The sequence below is a fragment of the Stegodyphus dumicola genome, chromosome X1 (assembly GCF_044657685.1).
Source record: "Stegodyphus dumicola isolate Sdum_Otavi_A_Nest chromosome X1, ASM4465768v1".
Taxonomy (NCBI): Eukaryota; Metazoa; Arthropoda; class Arachnida; order Araneae; family Eresidae; genus Stegodyphus; species Stegodyphus dumicola.
In genome coordinates this window covers 17,784,477-17,798,678 of record NC_140780.1, presented here as the reverse complement: position 1 = coordinate 17,798,678, position 14,202 = coordinate 17,784,477, and the positions used below count along the sequence as shown (strand labels likewise).

At 31.9% G+C, this 14,202-nt stretch overlaps 1 protein-coding gene across 2 annotated transcripts in view; it reads right to left on the bottom strand.

Annotated features, from left to right (window-relative positions):
• Positions 1 to 14,202, bottom strand: part of Sfxn1-3 (Sideroflexin-1-3) — an 88,067-nt gene that overhangs the window by 36,354 nt on the left and 37,511 nt on the right. Inside the window, exons 6-7 of one of the 2 annotated variants that reach the window (XR_004757865.2) lie at positions 6,223 to 6,308; positions 5,183 to 5,277 (exon numbers count right to left, since the gene is read on the bottom strand). Coding sequence is in view for 1 of the 2 variants with exons in the window: in XM_035357168.2 (XP_035213059.1) it covers positions 6,223 to 6,308 (86 nt within the window). In the remaining variant the exon portion in view is untranslated. The remainder of the gene's footprint in view (positions 1 to 5,182; positions 5,278 to 6,222; positions 6,309 to 14,202) is intronic. The other variant, XM_035357168.2, reaches the window with a different exon arrangement.

Here is a 14,202-nt window from a genome sequence, read left to right as displayed (position 1 = left end):
GATTAAATGGGTAAAGTAATGTTGCATCAAAGGCATGCCATTGATGGGTCCAATGCTAATGGCTCAAGCCAAATTATTTTGCTAGGAAATGGACTTAACAAATCTCAGTCACATATTTGACAGACTGGTTGACTTAATTTAAAAATTGCCATGGTATAAAGCAGTTAAAAATTTCAGGTAAAAAAGCCTCAGCTGACATCGAAGCACCTGAAAATTTTCACATGAATTCATTGAACACATTGACAGTAAAAAGTTATGTTCAGAATAAATTTACATCACTGATAAAAACTGGTTTTTTTCTGGCAATATGCGCTCAGGAAATGCCTCAGTGACATCTGAAGAAAAAGGCCTAACATATGTCAAAGATTCTATAGCAAGTAATGAGTCTGGCATGTGCAAGTGCTGAAGAAACTCATAAACTTTTTGTAGTTGGTTGGTTGGTTTTTTAAATGGCACAAAACCTCGAGGGTTATTATGCGCCAGACACATGGTGAGTAAAATTCAAGATGCATAAACAAGTATCAAGTGAATTGATGAAATGAACGTGAAATATTGATGAAGGCATGGAGAAATAACTTGTCCAGGCAGAAATGACTGAAAAAAGCTATAACAACAGCTAGAGCAGGATAAAATGTAATTCAAATCATATGGTAAAAGGAGATGTCTTTTAAACTTATGAGGTTGATGTGAGGGTTTCTTCCAATAAGATCTGTCAAGTTAACATGCGTAGAGTTAAAATAAAATTCACGTTTCTGACTAAAAGCAGGACAGCAGATTAAAATATGATTGACTGAAACGGGAACGTTGCAAGTGCCATGTAAACATTTTGTAATTGGAAAACATACACCACCTCTAATTAAAGAAGCAAAGATATTTCTGATCACCTATAGTTCAAATGAAAGACAACAAATGAGATTGGTTTGAAAATCATTTCATCATCAATTGTACATTCGTCATACTTCATTTAAAGTTTCGGTGAAAGATAAGAGTTATTTTTTTGTTCTATGAGTTATTTTCCCCTCCAAATTGTACATTCATCATTCAGCCAATGGATATCGAAGTGCTACACACAGTGAAATACAGATATAAAGTAGTCTTTTTAAAATCTATGCTAAATTTTCTGAACATGGGCAAAATCATTCAAGAATTTTGTTAAATACGAGGGCTATCCAGAAAGTAGATTACGTTTTGGAATAAAAAAATAAACAAAGTATAGGAAACAAATTTTATTATATACAGATGAAAGCCACACTCAAATACTACTTTTCTACATAGTCACCATACAAATTAAGGCATTTATCGTAGCGATGTACGAGCTTGGAAATTCCTTCGTCGAAAAATTCGGCCGCCTGCACCTTCAACCACTTCGTTACCTCTTCTTGCCTTCCATCTTGCACAAAACTTGTGGTAACCAAGCTTTTCGCTGATGATTTCGTGCAACAAACTTCGCGAAATTTGTGGAAAACTCAAAGAAAGTTCCGTTATTGTGAAATTTCGATTTTCACGGACTTTAGCATCGACTTTTTCGAGAAGTTCGGCGGTCACTATGCTGGGTCTCCCACTTCGATCTTCATCGTGAACATTGGTTCGGCCATTTTGAAATCTTATGACCCACTGACGCACTCCACCTTCAGTGATAATGTTGTCCCCATACACTTCACGAAGCTGCCGATAGATTTCTATCGGTTTACAGTTTTTTGCAGTCAGAAACCTTATTACTGAGCGCACCTCGCAGCTCGCGGGATTTTCAATTAACGCAGACATTTCAAACCGTCACAGTATCTGAACGGAGCACAGCACGAACCTCTCACTAGCACGGCTAGATGCAGACTGAGCTGCGCAACGCTCTGACCCCAAGATGGCCGCGCTAGCCCCGCCCCTAGCGGACACAGACGGAAACGTAATCTACTTCCTGGATGGCCCTCGTATTTTAACATATAATCTACTGTGTGGAGCACTGTAAGGTCACTAGAGGATGTGAGTGCAAATATTTTTTTTAATGTTTGTATAATTCATGGCTAAATTTGTAGATACCATATTTTGTAGTTGCGATAATAATGGTGATGATGATAGCTATGAATCTCATTTTTCAGAGGCATTTAAAAGCAACAGGCAAAATTTTCCATTTAATGGAATTTATGGAGAAAGACGAAGAAGTGATAATAAATGAAAATGATATAACACAAGTTTTCTATTGCAGTCAGTCAACTAATGGATAGCCAAATCTTTAACACAATTTTAGATGCAGAAAATATTGCTTCTGATAACGAATAATGTGACTAGAAGGTTGCTGAGAATAAAAAGATTTCGATTAACAGCTTAGTGGGAATTCTCAATACAGCACTTGAACAATGAAATTTAGTAACTGAACAAGAAATTATGTTCGTTTATAAAATCAAACAGAATGTATTAGTACAAAAAAATGAAACAGCTTAAACAACTTACACTGAAAGAAAAATTTTATAAAACAAATAAATACTGAGCTTTTTTTTTTTTTTAAATAAATTTTGATTCCCTTAAGATCACAAATACTTAATTATGCACTAAATGTCATTATGGATGAAAAACAACTGTTTCATATTTTTAATTGTATAATTTCTACGTGTCATCTTTTGATTTAAACCGGCAATCTAAAATTTGGAAATTGTTGAAATCCATGTAATACACAAGGATTTCTCTTTCGCTTTCAAAATGTTGTTCGTGAAGTCATTCTGTTTGAATAAAGAGTCAGCAACTGTTACATTGTGAAAATTTTGCACGGCGAAAGGATTGAAGATGAGGAATTACCCCATATTACGTTCTGGAATACTAAAGCTTCTCAAATGGTTCAAAGAAACTGGTGTTTTGGAAGATCGGCCATGAAGTTGAGGTCCTCGTTGACGGAGGGCCGAATTACTGAGGTATGGAAACCACTATGAATAATAAAGCGGCGGAATTGTCCATGGGGAATAGCAGGGCTCACAAAACTAGGTTTGACATATTCTTCATGGGATATCCGATCTCTCTCCCTACAAACTGCAGTCACTGCATGAGTTACAACTAGAAGACACAGCTATGATGGAATCATTTGCCGAGTGGCTTCTGGCAAGAATTGAAGCGATCCTCAGTGATTGTTCAACGTTTTCTAGGCAGATGAGGTGCACTTCATACTACATGGGGATATCAACACCCAGAAGACTCTTATATGGCTTTATGCATGATGCCGAACCACCACACTATGAAAATCCAGTAAAACAATTCCTATTGAGTTCCTTTGGTGAAGACAGTGATCAGTCGATGCTGCAAGATCGCACGCATAATAATAAATTGAAATTGATGATGACAATAGTAAATCAAATTTTAATGATTTTGAAATAAAACTCACAAATGAAAATGTAGATATTCCTGAATGCCCTAAGTTTAAGGATAAACAAGAATGCATTGATAATTTGAAGAACAAAATAATATCCTTAGAAAATTGTATTAAAGTATTGAAAAATAGAGAAAAGAAAAATTTTAGAATGTTTGTTCAGCGGCAAAGAAGGTGGACGACATCTAGACAGAAATTGGTATCAGATATTAAAATCTCAAATAGCGAGATTTTTTTGGGGGGGAGAGAAGCACAAATCGGAGAATTTGAAAAAATGTCTAAAGCCTATTTTTATAAAGACGCAGATTAATGTATTACTGAAAAAGAAGGAAAAAATCAGGTGGACTAGTGAAGATATTTCACGTTGCATTGTCATAAGAGCTCTGTCATCTTAAAGCTATGATTTTTGGAAAGAAAAAAATTAAGAAAAAAACTGGAATATCTTTACATAGTTTTAGCAAATTAAAGAAATGGTGCGCTAAATTTTAGTGTAGTCCAAGAATTCAAAGTGATGTTCTTACTCTAAAGAAGGAAAGAGGCGAATATTTGTATTCTGTAGAAAAAATATGCGTTCTCACTTTCGACGAAGTGCATATAGATTAAAAACTCTGCTATGACTCTAAACTGGACCAAGTTCATGGTTCTTTTCAATATGTGCAGTTTGTTTTAATCAGAGGTCTCATTTCGCGCTCTGCCTCAAATGACTGAGAAACCACGTTTTAGATAAAGGATTTGTTTTAGAAGATGGAACTGTTTTAAATTTTGATATTATTAAAGAGGTTTTAAATAGAGATTGAGAAGAAATCAAATTGTGTCACAAACTAAAACTGAATTATTTTATGGTCAAGGGAAACGAGAGACAAAAGGTCGCTCCAGAGAAAACATTATTTTCAAAAAGTACTGCAAAAGGTATACTCCACCCACCAGGAAATCAAAAAACGTCTGACTTATATGAGTTAATCGATAATATCTTCGGTATTATGAATAGTACCAAAATAGTAAAACAAGAATAACAAGTATTTAACAAATTAATTTTGTTAAGTACTTGTTAAAGTTGTTCTTATTGTATCCTTTGTAACTAACTATTGATTAGATTTTGTGCTAGATTAGCATTCTAGATAAAATATAATAGTGTAAAACATCACAGTAATTGGCATAAAAAGAACTGCTTCCTTTACTCATGCTTTTTAAAAATTAAATAATTGTATTAGGTACTCTGAGTAAAGCTATTTTGTCAAAATTAAGGTAACAATCTTGCATACATTTATTTAATTGTAATATAGATACAAGTATAAATTACAAAATTATTTAAAAATATCTATTATTATATTGAATCGGAAGAGAATTATAAGAATGTAAAATTTACAATTAGGCAAAATATCAAATGTAGGTTAGCAGAAATTTTGCCATATATGTCATATATGTTTAAAACTATGTCAATGTAAAATTGTTTTTTGAGTAAATTTAAACAGCTACTAATATTATAGTTATCTTAGAAGCAGTATACATATTCTCTCAGTTAACATGCAGATAAAGAAATGATAAGAAATAAACGTGCATTAAATAAAAAAACCTGCAAATAAAAATTAAAAAAAACCACGGAACTTTATGTTAAAAGAGTAGCACATTTTATCAATTATTTTAAAATTAAGTATCATTAAATTTTTTAATGGTTCAGTCTAAAATGCATAAAGCAGTAACACTGTTTCTTCCAAATTATAGCTATCTTTCACACACAGCTCATTTTAAACGCTGGTTCAAAAACGCTAATTTCCAAACTATGAATTGCATCTGCGCACTCAGTGTCATCATGACTACGTCATCACTTCTCACTTTCTGCTTCAGGGGGAAAAGCTCTATGAGCTAGCCCTTCTCTTCTAAGTCCTGGACTTCTTTCATCATGTTTTACTTGAACAATAATTATGCAACTGAAAAAAAAAATAAAATAGACATGTTTAAAAATTTTTTCAGCTTCTATTCATAGCTAAAATTTCAGATATCTCAGCTTTGATATCTGCAGGTTTAGCTCAAGTTTAAACTTTTTCAATGTGTTGATGATATTAATTTTGCCCTTCAGAAACACAAAAAATTAGCCTTCTTTTGGGAGGCATTAACTCAGTAAAAATTGTATACTTTATACTTAAAAAAAGAAATACTTTTCTCAATGATAAAAAATTCTCCAAAAATGAAAACATTTTGTTAAAAAAAACTTTTATCAAAGGCTTAAAAACAGTACACTTAATTTAACCCTTTGAATATGAATTTTAAAAAAAATTACCCTGTTTTCTATCCAAGTGAGCAAAATATGACATAAATAAGGTAAATTTAGCATTTGGAATTTTTAGACAAATGGTTTTCAAGCCAAAGAAAGGATGGAACACATATGTCCCAGCCATAGTTAATGGTGGGATACATATGTCCCACGCATAGTGATTGACTATAAACACACTTATTATTACTCTGGAAAACTTTATTATATATGAAACAGATTTTACATCATATGGTACAGGGTAAAGCAGTCTTTGCATAATCCAGCATTATACATTGGGCAACTCAAGTTTGTTTATTTCTCTCTGTTCATTTGTGTACAACAAGCACATCAGTGTCTTGATTTTCTAACTATTCAGAAGATGATTCCAGCATTCAGGAGATTCGAAATACTTTCTAACCCAGTGGTAATTTTTAAACTTTTAGTGGGACATACATGTCCCATTAGTAGTCAAAGGGTTAAAGACTTTAAAGAAAATGCTACTCCAACAAGTAGACTTCTACTGTACTTGAATCTGGCAACTTTTGCTATGCATACCCAATATACAATAATTCAGTAAATGACTAAATCAAGTAAATTTTTTTTTTAAAAAGGGGACACTTACTTTAGCCGCATCATTGGAATGTTAACACAATTTGCAGCAGCAACAGCACAGAACGGAACAAAACGGCCAATCAAAGGTGGTGCAGTCTGCAAATTTTTTAAGTCTTAAATTTATATAATTATAATGGACACTTAACAAATGAAATTCAATTACAAATTTGAAAGAGCTATGGAAGACATTAACAAATCTTCTTTCCAATTTATTTCTAATCCAAATTATTCATAACGTAAATAAAAAGTGTTCTACATTTCTTTATTCCTTTTTGTTGGTATATATAATATAAGTAATATAATAATAATTTACATACTAAAGTAATATTGACTATATTATCTCCTAATAGCATTTTTAAAGGTAAATTGAATCTTAATCATGAAAAATAGAAATGGAAACTTTTAAATTGAAAATTAATAACTAAGTAATTATTGTCACTGATTGGAAATTGGTTGACTTTTCAAAGGGAACAAACCAATCCCCGTTCAAATAACAATAATTAATAAATGCGAAGATGTTTCATCTTTTACTCAAGTAACAAGTATGATGCCAAACTGGCAATTTGAGTTTAAGCCAAACTTGTGAGTTGAGTTTTAATCCAAATTAGCAAGATTAAAATCAGATGAATTAAAGTGAAGTACTATAAAGAATTCATTATGAATGCAACAGTTCCATTAAGTTAATGAATTTTTTTGAAATCTTGCGATATTATTGCCAAATTGAGCAGTAATAATAAAATTTCTCTGCTAGATTTAGTAAAAATCGTTTACATTTTACTTGAGTAAAGTGCCCCCCCCCGACACCCTCGCTTTCATGCATGTTAAATCAAAGCTATTTTTATAAACATAAACAGAATTTAATCCTTGCCATATTTATTAAACAGAATTCAAAGTTATTGTTATAAACATAATAAATACAGTCAAAAGTTGTTAATTCGGACATCCATAATCCGGAATGATCTATTATCCGGACCTCAAAGCTACAAACTTACTGCGCATGCATCACATTGACGCATGCGCGTAAGAACTTTACATCTGCGAATATGCGTGTGCGCATGCTCAAAATAAGTTTACGCATGCACGTTTAATGTATAATGGACAGTAAAAGCTAAGCTAAAATTATCTAATTCAGTTAATGTTGCAAATTGCGTTGTTTCTTAATCTTCGACTTGGATCCGGCTTATTACTTTTTGAAGACTGTTAGAGCAATTTTATAAAAGTAAGCTTGAACTTTCGATTATGTCAAATAGAATTTCCAATATATATTTACTAATATGTAAAGGATCTACAAAGCGAAAGTATGTTTCGAAGTCCATTAAACAAAAAGTGGAATTGCTGCAAAAAATGGATAAAGGCATATCCTTTGTTTATCTATCCATTCCGAAATCTGTTTATCAATCTGTTTATCTGCGGCGGGGGGACGCCACGGCGCGCAATGAATTGGAAGTTGATCTGTCAGCACTATCCTTATCTTCAGGGCAGATGTTTTTATTTTATTTGGCTTATAATTCATTACTAAATGTAGTATTTCATCTCGATGTACTCCATCTTTCATATCATTTAAATTAAATAAATATTAAGCTTTTTTTTGTAAATTTTGATACCCTTTAGATCATAATTGTTCTTTATTTCATAAATTATGGCTTCATATTTTTAATTTTATAATTTCTGCATGCCATCTTACCAGATTTAAACAGATGATCTATAATCCGGAAAAATCGATAATCCGGAATTGCCAAAGTCCCGACGAGTTCGGATTAACGACTTTTGGCTGTAATTCAATCATTGCAAAAATTAATGAAAAAGAAGTTGAAAAATTGAAAGATATTTATAAAATAAGGTACAAGGAAATGTACAAATTTAAATGTACATAATATACATAAAAGGCCAGAATACGAATTAATTAACTTGCGTTTTTTCTAGTGGGAAGACAGTGAAGTGTTTGCATCTGTTTCCTTACTCAGAAAGAGTCTGCATACTTGCAACCTATGACACTCAAAAATCAGGAGATTTTTTAAAGAAATCGGGAGATTTTTCACAATGTTAAAAAGACTTTTTAAATGATGAAAACATAGTTTTTAATAAAAAATTAACTTTAAATAGTAACTAATTCTTAAATGCAAGCAACACAAAAATACCTTACACATAAAAAACATTTTTATTACTTGCATCGTTTAAGAAAACAAAAAAAAAAAAAAAAAAAAAAAAACCACCTTTAATCAGTTTTTGTACAAATGGTATAAACAGTGGCAGATTTTGCTTTCTTTAAGAAAGAAACTTCATAATTTTGTTCATAGCAATTGCCACGTAAGCCTGCTTTCACTAATAAAAGTTTTCTAATGTGTCGTCACTAATATTAGATCTAAATTTCGTCCTTGTTTTTGCAACAACACTGAAAATCCTCTCACACTCTGCATTACTATGGGGAGCTGTCAAGATGGCTAACATAATTCTAGACAGTTCACTATATTTTAAAATTCCATCAGCATCTTTCAGTTTTCCAATTAAACTCCACTGGGTGTCAATCCTAGCTGATTTTATAACTTCATCCAAGTTTTCTAATTGTAAACTGCTGTTGTGCAGCTGTTGGACCTGTTTCAATTTTTCTTCCTTTTTAGAACTCCTTTCAAGATAATAATAAATATCAACAATGTGTTCATCCACATTTATTGGTAAAGAAGCTACTCCTATTTCAGCTGCTAAATTTAAGAGGTGACAGGTGCACCTCATAATCTGCAAATCTGAATTTTCTTTTCTGAAGATGCCCGCAACACCAGTCTTCAAGCCTACCAATACTGGTGCATTACCAGCACCAAGTGCTAAGCAATTATCCAGAGGGACTGCATTTTCTTTTAAAGTTTTAATAATTAGCTCTGCTATATTAAAGCCTGTCAAATGTCCTTCTAAAGTGCGGACAGAAAGTAAACTGCACTCAATTTCTGAAGACTCTGGATTAAAAAAAGAAACAACAATTGGATACAATTTTGAATCGGTATTATTGATTCCATCCGTACAGAGGCAGAACGGAGCTGTTTTAATGCAATCAATAACTGAAGATTTATTTTTCAAATCCATTTCTTTAACAATTGCACCTCTTTTGGTTCTTGCTTTGAAGTATTTCTTAGCGATTTCACTATCGGGAAACATTTTTCTAAATAAAGCTGCAGTGTGATCCGATGCATTCAGTGGCAGGTTGTGCTCCAGTAAAAAGGCAGAGAACAGACATTCTGCATTAATAACTTTTTGGTCCTTTGTTTCCGAAGAAAAATTTAATTTTTCGGTTTTTTTTTTTTTTTTTTTTTTTTTTTGTTCAAAACAACTTATGTTGCCCTTGTGTTTTTGTGTACGCACATGTTTGAGAACATCCACCCTTCCACCATGCGAAATCGAAAAATCGCAACGACAGGCGGTACACATCGCAAATTTATTACATTTCCTTGAGGAAATAATGGAAGGAAAGTCAACTGTGTACGATTTTTGAAACGTACACAAGTATTTCACCTTTCCCACAGACATAATAAAAGATGATAATTTATAAAACCATTTCCCGAAGGCACGTGTACTCACACAACTCAGGACAAAATGACCGAAATAACTAAAGAACATCCAAATAACAGCTTGTTTTGTCCTCATTGGCTAATATATGCCAGATGACACGCAGTGGAGCACGATGCCCATTCGAGAACTGGAGAAGGACGTTTCTGGATACGTATATGCTCTCACTCACAATACAGGAGTTATCTAATTCGCAAGGTTTTGTTTTAGATATAATCTAGAGAAAATTCATTTGCTTCAGACGTCCAAAATCACTTTTTTTGTTCATATAACAAAGTATTAAGCCAAGTTCCATAAAAATCATGAGAAATTTTAAGAATAAGAAAAAGTCGGGAGAAATATATTGTAAATTGGGTTGGCGGGAGAGCGGTCAAAAATCGGGAATCTCCCGCCTAAATCGGGAGACTTGGCAAGTCTGAGTCTGGTATGCTACCGACGCAGAGAGCAGCAGTAGGGACCCTTTGAATTATTACAGGTGGTAACTTTTGAGAAGATACTTTTGGAATGTGGGACGGGAGGGAAGCGGTTGTGTAGCTCTTCTACGAGTGTAAATGCATCCGTTAAAATTATGACATTATACTGATTAGTGAAAGGAAATTAATTTCTGGCTAATTGTCGTTGTGGAACGAGGATGAAAGGAAGTACAGTCAAAAGTCGTTAATTCGGACACCCATAATCCGGAATGATCTATAATCCGGACCTGAAAGCTACAAACGTCACATTGACGCATGCGCGTAAGACCTTTACGGCTGCGAATAAGCTTGTGCGCGTGCGCAAAATACGTTTACGACGGTATAAGGTAAGCTAAAACTATCTAATTATCTATTTCAGTTAATGTTGCAGATTGCGTTGTTCCTTAATCTTCGAATTGGATCCGTCTTATTATTTTTTGCAAACTGTTAGAGCAATTTTATAAAAGTAAACTTGAACTTTCGATTATGTCAAATAGAATTTCTGATATACATTTACTAACATGTAAATGATTTACAAAGCGAAAGTATATTTCGAAGTTCATTAAACAAAAAGTGGAATTGCTGCAAAAAATGGATAAAGACATATCCTTTGTTTATCTAAACTTTGTTTATCTTTAACGCCGCGGCAGGCGCGCAATGAATTGGAAGTTGATCTGTCAGCACTATCCTTATCTTCAGGGCAGATGTTTTTATTTTATTTGGCTTATAATTCCTTACTAAATGTAGTATTTCATCTTGATGTACTCCGTCTTTGATGTGATTTAAATCAAATTCCTCGTCATTATAATTCGCTTCCGATAGCAAAGAAAGTGACAGAGGTTATTGAAAACGAAAATATTTCGATTGACAAATTAGTCGGTAGACACAGCAGTTATAGGACTTGAACAGCGGAACTTTGTAACTGAACAAGAAATTATGTCTGTTTATAGAATTAAAAAGAATGTATTATCACGTAAAAAACGAAGCAACTTAAACAACTTACATTGAAAGAAATGTTTAATAAAATAAATAAATATTAAGCTTTTTTATGTAAATTTTGATACCCTTTAGATCATAATTGTTCTTTATTTTCTAAATTACGGTTTCATATTTTTAATTTTATAATTTTTGCATGCCATCTTACCAGATTTAAACTGATGATCTATAATCCGGAAAAATCGATAATCCGGAATCGCCGAATTCCCGACGAGTCCGGATTAACGACTTTTGACTGTAGTAATTTTCACTGCTAAAGAGCTATTAGCACACTTAGAGTATGAAATAGGAAAATTTTTTTAGTGAAAGCTAAAGGAATAAGAAAATGCCAGAAAACAACGATTTTTTTTTTTATGTTACATAAATTTTTTCGTAATTACAGTACTTACAAATCCTCCAATTGATAGTCATCACACTTATACCACCTTTTGAGGTTTAAGAACAAATTTTCATATCCCTACGAGTTAAATAATTTAGAGAGAGTATTTAATGCCCGCTCTTTTAAGACAGTGATTAATAAAGCAATTAGGTACTAAATTATCTTTGAGAATTTTGCATTGTAGATCTATTGTATCTGTAAAAATATTTTTAATATGTTGTATTTGATTTATGATAATATTACAAATAACTTTCTTGGATATGTTGGAAGTCCAATTTATTAATTTGTTGGTATTGAAATTGAAGTCTTGTGTTTTGTCAAACAGTAGGAGTTTTTTGTAGTTAATTATTTGAAGAACAAGATAGTCGATGGTATTTTGCAAATGATTAGTTTAATTAAGTAAGGCATTTTGGATAAATCTCCGAGTTTTCAAACTTATTAAAATTATTAAATGAAATAAGATCATTTATATATATGTAAGTGTGCACATAGTTATTTAAATCTTGTTGCAATTTTTTTTAAGGTAAATTCTTTGATGAGTAAAAAGATATTACAGACAGGAGTACTCGAATGTGCACCTACTGGCATACCTCCGACTTGCTTAAAAAATTTATTTTGAAATTTAATGTAGTTATGAAAAATTGTGTGTTTGAGGTAAGTTTTCCATTTACTAATGTTCATAATTGTAAGCATAGCAGGAAATAGTTTAGGCATATTTAGTAGACTAGTATAGATCTTCTTCTAATGGAAGTGATGTATATAAGTTCACAAAGCTCATTTAATGTTTTGTATGTCAATAGACTGAATGGTATTAATGACAAGAGTGTGATTTTAGAGTGTAATTTATGATCAGCGTTACAGGCGTTGAACATAATTTTACAATTTTTTTTTAAGCTGAAGTGCAAAATAATAGTTTAAATTTTTATTGTAGTTATTAGTGCCATTTGCTATGAATGTGAATTTTAATGGTGTTTAATGATCAGTGTTACAGGCATTGAATATAATTTTACAAATTCTTTTAAGCTAAAGTGCAAAATAATAGTTTACATTTTTATTGTAGTTATTAGTGCCATTTGCTATAAATGTGGATTTTAATGGTGTTTTATGGAATTTGGGAAGAGTGTATAGGTATTTTATGAAAAGTTTTAATTCTGTTAATTATAGATGTTTCTGTATTGTTTGCTGATTAATAAGTAGTTGCATTGAAGAGTTCTTTATTAATAATTGTTGTGTAGGATTGTTATTATATAATGCTAAAAGTTATTAGTTGCAATATCTATTTTGGTAGTAGTTAAAAGTTGTCTTAAATTTTTAATATCAGATAGTAGTCGGGACCAATTTAATGTACATTGAAACTTTACAGGTTCAAGCACAGTAGAAATGTTCCTAAGGGTTGCATCTTTCCATTTTAAAAAGGTATCAACTTAATTTACCTATTGATCTATCGACATACTAAACATTAAGCACTTTGGCTTTGAGAACTCATACACATCACTTCCATTAGAAGAAATCTCTACTAGTATACTAAATCTGCCTAAACTATTTCCGTCTATGCTCACAATTATGAACATTAATAAATGGAAAACCTACCTCAAACGCACAATTTTTCATAATTATATTAAATTTCAAAATAAATTTTTTAAGCAAGTCAGAGGTATGCCAATCGGTGCACATTCGAGTACTTCTGTCTGCAATATCTTTTTACTCATCATTTACCTTAAAAAAAAATGCAACAAGATTTAAATCACTACGTGCACACTTACATATATATAAATGATCTTATTACATTTAATAATTTTAATAAGTTTGAAAACTCCGAGACTTATCCAAGATGCCTTACTCTTAATAAAACAAATCATTCACAAGATATCATTGACTATCTTGATCCTCAAATAATTAACTACAAGAAATTCTACTGTTTGACAAAACAGGAGACTTCAATTTCAATACTAACAAATTAATAAATTGGACTTTCAACATCTCCAAAAAAGTTATTTGTAGTACTATCATAAATCAAACACAACATATTAAAAATATTTGTACAAATACAATAGATCTACAACACGAAATTCTACTACTTATGACAAATTACCACTCACCACATATTAATTTGGGCACCAGTGAAAAGACTACACAAGTTAAGACTTTCTAGACAATCAAAAATAAAAACTTAATTGTTATTGCACAAGGTTAAGTTATCTGAATATGGCAAAAAATAAAACAGCTATCTAAATAAAGGGACGGATGCCTTCTAAGGAAAACTGGCTCATATTCTCATTACACAAAAGAAAAGCACAAGAAAAACAAAACAAAAAAAAAAAAAAAAAGATTTATTGAAGGGTTTGAAGACAATCGAATAACTGGTATTCAGCAGTCTCAGCTAGCTCAAATTCGGGAAGCACTGTCTTAAGACTTTAATCACTAAAACTCATGCTAGTAAATGTTCCTTAGGATGCTTAGAACACAAGTGTATGACAAAAGAAACACTTAAGTCTTATTGCAAATCCATCCATATCACAAAATAATTTCAAAAGTTCCTTGCCAGTGAACTTAACAGATGATGAAAGTTTATTATCTGAATCATCACAAAGATGAAAGCAGAATCTTT